Raw genomic sequence first — 13,595 nt, forward strand, 5'->3', positions numbered from 1 at the left:
ATACAGGCTTTGTTCTGCTGGCACACTGGTATCCAGGAAATCACTCTGCTCTGACAGACTGAAAACCTGCCAGGCATTTTATCTACAGCATTTTATCTGCAGCATTTTATCTGTGTATTTTCTGGGTTATTCATTAATAGCCATACGACTTGCACATATTAACAGCAATAGACTCTGCTTTTTGCAGGTGTGAGTGGCGAAACTCAGATGATCAATTTGCTCATATGAAGAAAGCATCCTCTTAGTCATCTGGGCTATCACGTGGGATAAGCAGCAGACAATGAAATTTTTTCTGAAATTTTAACACACGGGTGACATATGCAGAGTACAGAAGTTGTTCTCAAAGCATGCAAAATTTCATTTTCTGCTAATTCCAAGAATATAGATTAGAATAAAGGTTTACTATGTAGAAATGTGAAAGGGGCCTGCATTTGCAGTATATGAAGCAAATTTCCTTCCAATTTCCTGGGAACATGACAGCTCTGACAGATCCTGATGTGTGTGTAGGGAGGACAGCACATGACTCAGTTTTGATGACTTAAAATCTCTGTCAGTCAAGGTGACAGCACCATTTAGATTTTTTTCCACATAAAGATGTCTGCTGCTATTGCTTCCAAATTCTATGGCTAAAATTGGAATTGTCTAGGTGATCTTTTCTACATCTTTCATCAATGGCAGGTGGAACTGAAAGTGAACAGAAGACTCCTGCAATCACGACTGTTCAAATCTAGGATTTGTAGCTTCCAAACTAGCAGGATATATAGGCCATATCAAGCAGAAATAACATTCAGTTTTCAGGTGAATCAGCCACATCAGCCACTCAGATACAGAAAGAAACTAGGCTTTTTTTAGTGGAAAACCATACATTTTCACATATAGACAGATTAAGATAAATATCTCGAAACATCTACTAAAGCATTAAATTATTTTGACAAATTATATTAACAGAGATCCTGCTGTTCATAACAACTTGCTATTAGACTATTGACCCATGAACATATAATTCTTCCCACAGTTTGTGCATTATAAAATAGAACAAATTATAGCTTTGTACCTCACAGTATCATTTGAATGAAAAAGGTGAGAAATGAAGCCTCGAAAATCTCATGAATGTTCAACATCTAACTGGGAAATTTGAGCTACCTCTGAGAACTGTAGAACTGTGAGGGCTGAAAACAAAAGTTTCTTTTTTTTAATTGATCTTTGTTTTGTAAAAATTGATCTTTTTGAGAAAATCAAGCGTAACAAAGAAAAATAAATATTTTTGTCTTGTCTTTTCAAATGGCTCTACAAGCAGACCATTTCTACAATTTTTGGCTATAGCCTCACTAATCCTTGCCAACTGCAAAATAGCAAAAAAAAAAAGGTCATAGTTGATGAAATGGTATAAAACAGTTAATCTCTTGGCGAGGTTAACAGTGCAATGTGCTGGCAATGTTTTCTGACTGTGGGAAATACACTTTGCCTTACCCAGGAATTCCACCTGACTCGAGTTTGTTTGCAATATCCACGTCCCATGACCAGACATCAAACTGCCACTTTCTCAGGCCCAGCACTCCACACAGAACTGATCCAGAATGAATCCCTATTCTCATGTCAATGTCATGCTTTGTTCTTGATCTGACATATCTGTTAAACAAAACACACAAAGAAAGACAAAAAATGACTTATGAAAATATATGCCACAATTTTCCATATCATTTTAAAAAGGGTATGATGTAAAATATGATGTCAATTAGCTGCAAAGTGCAGTCTAGCCTGTAAAATGAAGAGAGAACTTTCTAAATAGCAAAGGTAGAAGTAGTGATAAAATTATTCTAAAAGCCAGGTTATCATTAAGCACTTAATTGCATGCATGGCTCAGTGGCACTCTTCTTATTTCAATCAGACAGACAAGGAAAGATAGAGAAAAAGATGTCTGAGTGAAAATATTTCATTGGACTTATTGAGTGCTTTAGCTTGGTACATTATAAAAGGTTCAGGAACAGTACAGAACTGTTGGAACAGTATGGAACAGTCAGAAACAATGTAGACAGTTCAGAAACAGGAACTATTTTAATCAAACCTGTCTATTCTTTTATATTCTTGTGTATTTTTTCCTTATTTTCAATTTTTTAAAAAGTGTTATTTTATTGACTGTGATTTTCCAGAGTTACTTTTTGTCAAATGATTATTTTCATTAGATTTGGTCAGAACACCATTTGTTCTGTCATGACAGCCACGTGAGTTTAAAATCTGTTTTTCCATTCCATGGGGTGGTGGTGACCATTTCACCTCTCAAAAATAAACAAAATCTGAGCATATTTGTTAAGAGACTGCTTTTCTAGTTCTGTTTGTGTGACAATAACTGTTTGCACCAGAAATAGTCTTAGAGCTTGTGTTCATTAATCTTTAAATTGTGTGTTCAGGATAGGAAAAGCACATTGCTACTGCTGGTCTACAAACCTGCTGTGTGTCTGTAAAGAGCCTCATCTCTACAGTCACTTAAGTCAATAGAAGCACAGCAAGATCACACTACAGAGCAGGGAAAGAATAAACAGCTCTATTTCACTGCTCTGAAGTAAACTACCCTTGCCTCAGATGCATCAGTAATGACCTTGACAGATCCTCTGTAAAGGAGAAAAGGGTAAATTGCTTTCTGCATGCAATACTTGGGCTTTCATTGTGGCAACGGAGCACCAGCTCAGCTTGTAAGGGAAAACAAAACCAAAAAAAACAAACCAAAACCGAGGTTCTAAAATGAAAACTAGTTGCACAAAAATGTGAAAAATTGAAAATAAAGAATTCATCATTTCTCTTCCCTTCATATTAGGAAAAGTTGGAGAAAGGCAGGCAAATGATAAGTCTCAGTGCAGTAGTTTGCCTACAAGACCTGTTAATCAAATCAGGAAGCCAACATATTTCAGCTAAGAGAAAAAGGTTTAAAATACTAAATCATAAAATAATAAACAAAGAAAAAAGGGGATTTATCTATGTTCTTATACTTAAATCTTATAGTTTTAATTTACAAATTTCTTCATTGTATGCAAGCAAGAAAGCTTGAAATATCATAATTATACAAAAAATTACCAGTCCCTGGAAGATAGGATATGCTTCCTCCACATTGAAGCACTTTATGTGTTGCGAGAGTGACTAATAGAAGTGAGACCACTGAGATTTTAATCTGTTTTGGATAATTTTTACATGCTACAGAAATATCTAAACTGATACTCGTAGCTGTCAGAGGAATTATCACACAACCCCTCTCATGACTGTTTCCCCACTCTGCCTTTTCCTTCTGCTCAGACTAAGATAATTATTTCTCATTTTACATTTGACTTTCTTATCTTGAAATAAAAGATAATTGTATTTAGAGAAATAATTGAACTAAAAGCTTTTCATTGAAAAATACAATCAATAAGAAGGGCTTAAGTTTAATAAAATGTTTTAATAGACTCTATCCATTTATGTAGTCTTTCTCTATACATATATAGACACACATGCTATTTTACCAATTTAATTTCTATTTTACCAACTGTCATGTCCTGTGATGAGCAGCTGAAGGCTCTAGGTTTGTCTAGTTTAGAGAAGAGGAGGCTGAGGGGTTACCTCATTGCTCTCTAACAGCTTCCTGAGGAGGGGAAGGGGAGAAGGAGATGCTGAGCTCTTCTCCCTGGGATCCAGTGACTGAAAGTATGGGAGTAACTCAAAGCTCCATCAGTGAATGTTCAGCTTGGACATTAGGGAGCATTTCTTCACCATGACTGTGGCCAAACAGTGAAACAGGCTTCATTGATGCCCCAAGCCCATGATCAAGATGCATTTGGACAATGCCCTTAACATGCTTTAACTTTGGTGATCTTTGAATTGGCAGGCAGCTGGGCTGGATGGTCACTGTAGGCCCCTTCCAACTAAAATAGCTTTCTATTCTATTCTATTCTATTCTATTCTATTCTATTCTATTCTATTCTATTCTATTCTATTCTATTCTATTCTATTCTTTTTAAATACTGTAAATTGTGGTCTGATATTTGTATCTTATATGAGAACTAACACATACAGGTATCCCTGGAGAGACCAGGTACAAACAAAGGTGCAACTGAGCAATGTGCCCCTCTATTTCCAGAGTGGTCACTAAGGAGTCCTGGAGTTAACTTTTCCTTTGTTATAAAATGTGGAGATGGCCTGAGAAGGCTTTGGCATTCCCCATCAGCCACACAGGACTTCTGCATTTGTCCTAAACCTCACACAGCTGTGCTGTCCACACCACCTCCTGCAGTGCACTGCAGACACTAAACAAGGTCCTCTCCCCCTTGCCTTATCTGTCTCTCACAGTCTCCCAGCAACTCTTTATGTGCTGCTCAGGTGATATTTGATCTCAGCTCCTCCTCATCAGTCAGAGTGGATTTGGCCTCCTGCCTGCACCCTTTGGCTGAGGACATTCTGTTTCTTTGTCTGCTGCAGTGCTGGTGCACATGAAGGGCTCTGTCTTTGCATCCTCTTGGCATGCACAACAATGTGCTCCTGTGTGGATAGGTGGGAAAATAACTGCTGAAGGGGACTCGATTGCATGAAGTAACAGGCAGTCTGAAATATATTTAAATAGCCCTCTCCAGGACATGAATCAAAGAACAAGAGTGATCTACTCTCATTCAAATTACTTTATTATTTGCAACACAAGACTGAAAGGAGAACTACTGATAACCCATTGGGAAAACAATAGTCTACATAAAAGTTTTTGTTGTAAGATATTAAATTGAACAAAGAATAAATGGTTTACTTTATTTAAAAATTTCTCTGCAAGAGTAAAAAAATTTAAAAGTGAGGTGATTTGTTAGTGTGTAAGAAGTCATGGAGTAATTCTTTTTTATTTAAAATTGGGAGTGATGTGGGCTGAAAAAGATTTCTGAATTATGTAAAGAAGGGGACTTAATCATGGTCAAATCTAATCTCTAGCAGCCAGACTAGCACATACTTTAGGAGGTCTTGTTTACATACAGGTATAAGAAAAAACAAAGCCTGAAATAACAAAGCCCGGATCACCTTCATCAATAGTGGAAGCTCTAACATATTGAGAAAAAATAATTGTCAGAAATAATAGCATGTACTAGATAAAAAATGTAGAGAAAAAAATTAAGAGTCCATTTTGCAAAATCTCTGGTATTCCACATCTAGTTCTCTCTATTAAATTGATTCAACTGTCAATGAACCTTCTAATTAAAAAGAAAGTCTTTTCTTCAACTACTTTACAGGCTTTCTGCAGATACATTGACAAAGTGCACACACAAAGATGCATTATTGATGATCTATAAAGCAGCCCTCTGCCTCACAAGTGCTTTGATATCTTATCCAGGATGAGGTAACTGTGACTGGTGTTATTTTTGCCATTCATCTCATTTCAGTCTAGCCACAGATAAAAAATTGCAATGATTTTAATTGGATCTTGGCATTTCCTCCTGGTCAGCATTCTTTGATGGGTATTTGATTTTTATGGTGTTAATTGAAACCTTTCTTATTTGCATGAAGGTGAGCCAAAAGTCAGAAATTAGCTTTTCAGCCTTTTCTGTAGCTGTCAAAAATCTGAGTACCCTGGAATTCAGGCCCTGAAGATTGAGAGTGACACACAGGCTGCTTCTGTGCTGGCCAGTTCAATTGTGCAAGGTTATGACTATGCTTTGAGATTCTTAAAACAATCCAGAATGCTTTTTCATTCTCAACAAGCCCTTTCACATCCTGTTCCAGACCATTTATAGTAGGTAATTTGAATTCAACTGTCTGGTTTTGGAAGCAAAATTACTTCAGAAGAGTGGAGTTGGCCAGTCTGTTCCACTTTTTTCCCAGTGATGGCTAAAATTCTCTGGGATTGTTCAATTTATCCATCAAGACATGGTCATTATCATCCTTGTGCAGGTGAAATATGAAAGTCCATGTATTCTGGTTGAAGTAAATAAGGGTTTTAGCTGACTCTGCTGAGAGCAGAAGGATGGACAGGTGATCTCCTGTCTCTCCTACTAACTGAAATGTCCTTTAGTCATAAGGTAAAGTTAGGGAACATTTTGGTTGGACTCAACAAAATTATGGAATTTTCCTGAAGGAATTCAAATGCTTTTTGGTGCTGACATGACAGGATAGAAGATGAAGTGAGGTAAGTGATCTTTTCAGTCTGACTCTGGGAACTGTGTCATGAAGTAGATATCCATGATTTTAGAAAAGCTAGATATTAGGATTCGCTAAACTACTGAACACTTTGAATGGTACAGTGCAGGCAATGTGACCTGTGGGATGTAACACTTCATAGGTGAAATTTGTACAAGTTGAATTTACAATTTAATGTAGATATTTTCCCAAGGAGCCAATTTAAAATAGCACTAGGATGAGTTTACCTTGGATTTAGAACTGTAATTTAATGTAGGCAAAACTATTACCTGGAGAAGCTTCATATTATCACTAATATGACTTGCTCTGAGTTCAGACAGAAACTGTAACTACATGGGCAGAGTTAATACTGCTGCATTCCTCTTAAGTCAATCTGCTCTGAGAAGCAGGAAAGTAATACAGTACAAGGGACCACACACAATAACATTAGAAGTTTGCTTTTTGATTTGAAAAGTATGTTATAAAAATATATATACTCATATACATATACATATAAATGTATATGCATATACACACAGTCCTATGTCATTTTTTCAACATGGCCTTGACTGTGTTTCATGGTGCATTCAAAGGAAAGAGATCACAGAAGTGCATGAACTCATTCATCTCAACCTGATTTAGTTCATATCATCATCCAACAGCAAAAACAGGGAAAAAATCGCTTCTGATGTTCTCTCCATTCAGTCAGTGGCTGAACCGGACATGTGGAGGTGACAATATGATGAAATCTCAGTGAGAAACTTATATTCAATCTTAGAACTGTCTAAAAAGTGCTGGTTGAACTTGTGAATATGTCACAATATCCCTTTCCACCACCACACAGAAATGAAGTTAAGCCTTAGATTTGGGGTTGTGAATACATCCTCTCTTCTGTGAATCAGAGATCATTGCATCATAGGAAGAGCCTTGTAGATCATAGGAGAAAAAATCTATGGAAGGAATCCAGAACTGGATGAATGATATTATTATATAATTACTTAAACAATTTATAAATAATGGAATATGAAAACATTTTCTGTCTCTTTTACTGCCTGAGTTACTTCTTTAACAGGAAAATTGATCACTTCATGATTTTTGTTAATATTCAACAGATTATGATAAAAGCAGTTTTTTCATGCTAAAAGCAGGAAACCTGCCAGGACAGTCAGTTATCTGAAACAGCTGAGGTTTTTTTGGTTGTGTATTTTTTTGGGTTTTTTTAGTTTTCCTTTTTTTTTTCCCTCTCTCATGAATTTGCCTTAATATTAGTACTTAATTACAGACTTTTAATGAAGACAAGCTGTTATCTAATTTCTGGAGTTTAGCCTATATTGCATGCTGGGACCATTTATTCTGTCATAATAGTTACTCTTTCAGATGGCTTTTAGTGGGAAATGATCCAACAAATGAAATGACTCAGGGCTCTTTGATTCACCAAACAAATATACCAGCACAAGGGTTTGCTTGAATTTCCACTGTTATATATATTGTGCCATTTCCATCATTATAATATGCAAATGAGTCCTAGAGGAGCTGAGTCTCACACAATCTCCCTTCCCCTCTACTCCCAGTCACAGAGATTTTAGGAATAAGGACATTTGAGAAGGTGGTGTTATTCCTGACAGCCACTTAGCTGGGGTGATAATTGTTAAAATGAATTATCTGAAATGATAACTGCTAAAACTTTATCATCTCACGACTAAACATTCCACTGGAATCCCCTTTCCATCAACAGTCAGTACAGACAGGCATTGGTACAATAAAATTCAACAAAATGAGAGTTATTGCTGCACATGAAAAGATGTGAAAACCAGCCGAACAAAATAACTCCTTGTGAAGAGCTTGTCCTTTTTACTTTGATTCACATTTCCAGCTGCAGATAAACAGAATTTACAGATCTTTGGGTTTTGCAGCACAGACGGAGTACAGATTTTTTCTCATGCCTAAATGTGGTGGAGCAAAACCACCTTACTTTGGAGTAAATATCAGATTCCATGGCATCTTCCTGTGGTTAAAAGTCACCCATCAATTGTTCTCAACAGTTAAGGGAGCAAAGAACAAGAAGACAGATTGGAATAACATTTATAGTGCTTCTTTTGTGGGATTTTTAACAAAGCATGGTGATGCAAAAAAAAACATTACAGAGAAAATAAGGATCTTGAATTATTTTGTTGAGTTCTAACCAGTTCCTTTCATCTGCAAAAAGAGGAGCCACAAGACTCAAGCTTAAAATCAAATTGTAGACTCTCAATTAATATATTAACAATTTAGCTGTATGGATACGAGCTGTATGAAAACACTCAAAAGTCCCTAGTGAGACAGTCTGTCCATGTAGATTTATTTCACATGTTGTGTAATGAATGGACCTGACATTCTTGTTCTATTCCCTTTGACCATGGAGACATCAAGGACAATAGGAGTATTCAGCCATGGTATCCTGAGATCACAGGGGTTTTTTGGGTGCTGCCTTACCAGAAGGGTTTTACTGATCAGTACAACATTACCAATATCAATGGACAGAAATGTTTGTCTGTATAACTTCAATGCAGCTCTCCAATCTGAATGATGGTTTTGCATATCTTGGGTCATCTCCCTATTATTTTTGATGTAAAAAATATTTATTTTATGAAATATTCTGATGAAGATAAAAAATGTTCTAATCATCAAAATGTCATTTCCGTAATGTTTTAAATATGGTAAAATTCTGTGGGGACCAATGTGATAAAAAACTCCCTCTTATAAAGAGGATATTTTTAAAATTTTAACTATGAGACATATATCTACTTCTTTAATTTTAATTAATGGACTGTAGATAACTCCAAATTCTCTCAGAAATGTGGGAAGAAGTATTTCTAATATTCCATGGCAGGATTGGTCCTCCCTGTGGACTGTGTGAACACACATTAAGATAAGCAACACAAGACTCTGAACAGAAAAGCCTGGGGGAAGAACCAACCTCATTGCATAGACAGAAAATCAGATACTGGGATTATCAAATAAATTGGGGGTGATCTGAATTGAAGTAGTCTGTGATGGATGACCCAAGTCCTGATGGACTTTGGTGTCATGGCTCTGACTGAGTGTAGCTGTCATTTAGGATACTAAAAATAGAGCAATATTTCTACTGGATTGCTGCCTTCAAGACCCTGTTCATTGAAAGGCACAGGATATTACAGACTTCCACATGTGTAAGGAGATGGAGAGAGATTTACTGTCTGAAGAAAAGGAGTTTACAATGGGTTGTCTGCTGGTGGTGTTACCAAGGAAATGCAAAGATTTGATGTGTGTATCCAAAAAATTTTAACAGTGCTGGTAGATTTTTTCATCTCTGTGTTTTCTAATTCATGTTTTGCTTCCACTGTGGGGATTCCAGAAGCAAAGTATTGATTACTTTATTCAACATTTAGCCTGTCATAATTGAATCCAGCCTTCTTAGATATCACTGTTGAATAATCATTATTCAGTTACATTTTCCATTAATTAATTTTAGTCAAATTCTGTCTCTATTAAGAGCTCAGTAATGCAGCTGCAGTGTGCATTAAGTGTCTGATGGATGTCATGAGACAGACCCAGATAAAAGGGGCAAAGAGGTCTAGACAAGAAGCAGACAAAGATATTGGACAGCAAAATATCCAGGGGAAGGGGAGAATGCTCATGTTAGGAACAGTATTTTAGGGAAGACAACAGAAAAATATTTGAATATGATAAGCTCACTAATTTTTTTTTATTGATACATTGTGTCAGTAAAAACCCATACATTTCTAAAAGCTGGACAAAACCTCTCTTGGAGTACTAGATGTCAACCAATGTCATGGTAACTCATTGGACAAGCTCTACACACAGGCTGCTTAAATATGATTATTATTAATTGTAATTGAATCAAAATACAATAATCTAACAGCAACATAATTATATTTACATGATGGGAATGCATTCCTTCATTAAAATACTTCCAGTGCTTGTGAATTTAAACAAGAACCTAATTTAGCAGGTAAAATTTGGTCATCTGGAAAATCTCAGTACTTATGAGTTTGTCTATGAGCTAGTTTCCAAGCTAAAGGATAGCCAAAGCTGCCTATTTTGTGTTTATTATTGTGGTTTAATTTTGTTGAAGGGATTATAGGAAGCAATTCAGACTCCTCCTCTTCAGTCTCCTCTTGAAATTGACAACAGTACAAAGTGAGAACTGCCAAGAACTGTGAAGCCTCTCAGTTGCACACACAGCTATTGTGTTACATCTCTGAAGTAGCACAGGTTAATAAAATCATTTTAGCGACTTTTCCCACACATTACACGGACCAAAAAAGTCCTGTCCTTTTCACAGTGATAATGCTGAGATTTTTGAACCAACAGAATAATTACTTGTCTAGTGATAACATTCTCAGGTAGGAAGTTGAGAGCACTGCCAGAAACAATGAATCAGGGGGAGAAAAAGGCATTACCTGATAGTTTTGATCATGCTGAGCCCCATTTCAACACAGCAGTGTGCATGGTCCTGGCGAGGTTCTGGGAGCCCCGACACGCAGTAGTAACAATCCCCCAGGATCTTTATTCTGAGACAGTGGTGTTCCTACACACAAATGAAGCAAAGAGAAAGAAAATATTTGCAGATTTTTTCAGCATGTTAAGGCGAAAGTAAAAGTGGTTGAAAAATTACTGTTAAAAAACCAACCAACCACCCACCTTGTTTCTGGGTGTTTCCTGCTTGTCATTAGCATAATTGTGATTTATATCACTTTTGAAATAAAGTACCTTTACATTTGCAGAAAAAAAGGCTATAGTGATTTTTATTTTATTCTAATCAGAGAGGTTCTTGCTGATGGGGAGAAAGGTTTTATCAGAGCTAGGTGGAACGTAGGCCAAGGATTCAGAAATGCCAGCTGAGATAATGAATAACCCAATTTAGGCTATGTTCCTCCAGGGCATGTTTTCCTGCCCGCTTTTTACACTGGAAATAAATGAAAAATCTCTTTCCTCCCACTGAATCCCTTCCCACCTAAAGTTTCTGCAGTGGCACTCAAGTATTCCCAACAGCTATAGGAGCTGATCAAGTATCTGCATGGCAAGGATCTCAAAGAAGCTGTCCCGCATCAAGCTCATGCCGTGGAGAAATGATGTTTCTTTGGCATCCAGCTTGAGACACCCTTTACCCTAAGAGCAAAGAGTGAATTTAATTTCTAAAATACATATTAACAATATCATTAGAAACTGAAGCAGAATATTATTGTGTGATTTGATCAGTATTTTAGAAGATCCTTTTCTAGTGAGCAGAAATACCTGAGTTGCTGAATTTTTTGCAGTTCCAGACCAGCATATGAGACCAAGATTACCTGTAAATTTGCCCAGTGTATTCTGCTGATTGGGCCCTCACAGGAGGCAACCAATGCACAGGAACAGAGAACATTACAAATTGTGGCAAGAAAGTGTTTTTATGATGGAGACTCATTGAAATATTTAGTGTAGTATTAATAATCAATCAGTAAAGGCTGCAGTAACAGACCTTTAAAAAGAAAAATTTAAGTAAGATATGGGAGCAAATGTGAATGCTGGTTCTCCCAGGCATCAAGTATGGGTTGCCTTCAAAGTTTTGCTTAGGAAGAATGAAGGTTTATAGTCAGCCTCAGACCAGCCTTGCACAATCCTGGAGTGACACACAGAATTCACACACTTTTACCCAAAGCTTTTTGAGAAGCCAGCTGAAGCCTTAAGCATGCCAGTAAGGGTAAAATCTGCTCTGGGCACGTGGCCAAAGTAAGCTGATTCACCCTAAAATCTCCTTAAACCATCAGTAGGAACTGACTGTGTTTGAAGCTTTGGTTAAGTCTCCAGCTAAAACCAGTGCTTGCCTGTGGAGTGCAATGCTTTGGTATCCAAGTTTCACACAAAATTCCAGACTGAACTCAGGCTTCTAAAATGTCAAAATTCATATGTAGCTCTCCTCTTTCCTCAACCCCTTCTTTTCAGCCCCTCTGCAGACCCACACAAGAAAATTGGGAATTTTTCACATTGCTTCAAATGAAATTGTACCTAAACCCCTCCAAAACAACTTTTATTTTTAACTGTTCCCACTCAATGGAAAGAATTAGAGGTCTGATGTTACCGCATTTTCAACCTATTTTTTTAAGTATAGAGTGAAACTATGAAACATAAAAGTTAATTGACAAGTATGTAGGACTCAATGGCATAAATCAGTGCATGTCAAACATTAAGTGGGTTTCCTTAAGCGTCTCTGTGTTCCTCGTTTAGACAAAATGCAAAGAGATGAAGATATAAACCACAGTTTCTACAGTTCTTGGGCTTTTCTAAAGGGCCCATTCAAGTGATTCTTACTATAAGTGATGTTTGCTTTCACATCTAGAAAGTAAAAGGATTGTGTATAATGACATATTGGTTTGACCGAGGTGGAATAAATCAAAAGGCAGCACTTCATTCAGAGCCACTACAAATACTTTAAAATAATAACCTTATAGTAGAATGGAGGGGGGAAAAAGGAAAAGTAGTCAATGTTTAGGAAAGAAAGACTGGAATAAAAGAAGAAAGATATATCTCAAGTATTATTATATTTTAATTTTTAATTACATTTTTAATTTCCACATTTATTATACTTATGTGATGACATGGGTAACTCCTACTAAGTGAGAATTAATTTCAGCACTGTTAAGACTGCAGTCTTCAATAGGATAAGACTGTTGTTTGATTCTTAATGCCTCACTTAAACTGGCTAAAGCGCTGATTCCAGTAAATTCAGATAAGACCTATATTACCTTCCTGCATGTCTGAAATTCAGAATAAAGCAGATAACTTCAGAGGAATGCTTTTTGTAAGAATAAGAATCTTAATGCATGTCAAGATCTGGTAACGAGGGTCTGATACATGTGATAAATGTGAGTGCATATGCGTGACACAGGAAATCCATTCAACTCCTCATGAATGTTTTCTCTCCCTTGTCATGTGATGTCACCTGACTGATTTGCCAAAGCTCAGGAAGTCATCTATGGAGTGCAATACCCAAGCGGAGATGACTGTGTCAAGTGTCCCTATGCCAGGGAGCACTGGAGCCCAAGGAGAGCCAGGCAAGGCAGTCAGGGAAGCCTGGGGACAAATTCAGCTCACAGCTAAAGCTGTTGGCTGGGCTTCAGTTCAGCTGTCTGTACCTAAACTCACCATGTGTCTGTAAAACCCTGGGTATGTGAAACACCCACACGGGACTAACAAATATGACATAAGATTTATGTCCTGTGGAACATTGCAGGGGTCAGGCAAGGTGTCTCTACTGGCACAAGAAACCACAGGGAGCTTTTAAATGACTCCTTGTCTTCCTATTTTTTTTCCTGTTAATCATATTATTATGACTGCTAAATGTGATCTGTGTTACAGCCTGACTACATTCCCCTGTCATTTTTTATTCTTCCCTAATTATTCCCATCATAGTCATTTGAAAAGTAAACTATGGGCTTTTTATCACTGGAAATATTTCATCT

General features: G+C 36.9%; 1 protein-coding gene across 1 annotated transcript in view; it reads right to left on the minus strand.

The window, feature by feature from the left end:
• ADCY8 (adenylate cyclase 8) overlaps positions 1 to 13,595 on the minus strand; it is a 116,363-nt gene that overhangs the window by 44,281 nt on the left and 58,487 nt on the right. Inside the window, 2 exon segments of the mRNA XM_031056735.1 lie at positions 1,471 to 1,629; positions 10,557 to 10,684. Coding sequence (XP_030912595.1) covers positions 1,471 to 1,629; positions 10,557 to 10,684 — 287 coding nt within the window.

Source organism: Geospiza fortis, unplaced genomic scaffold (genome assembly GCF_000277835.1).
Source record: "Geospiza fortis unplaced genomic scaffold, GeoFor_1.0 scaffold111, whole genome shotgun sequence".
Lineage (NCBI taxonomy): Eukaryota > Metazoa > Chordata > Aves > Passeriformes > Thraupidae > Geospiza > Geospiza fortis.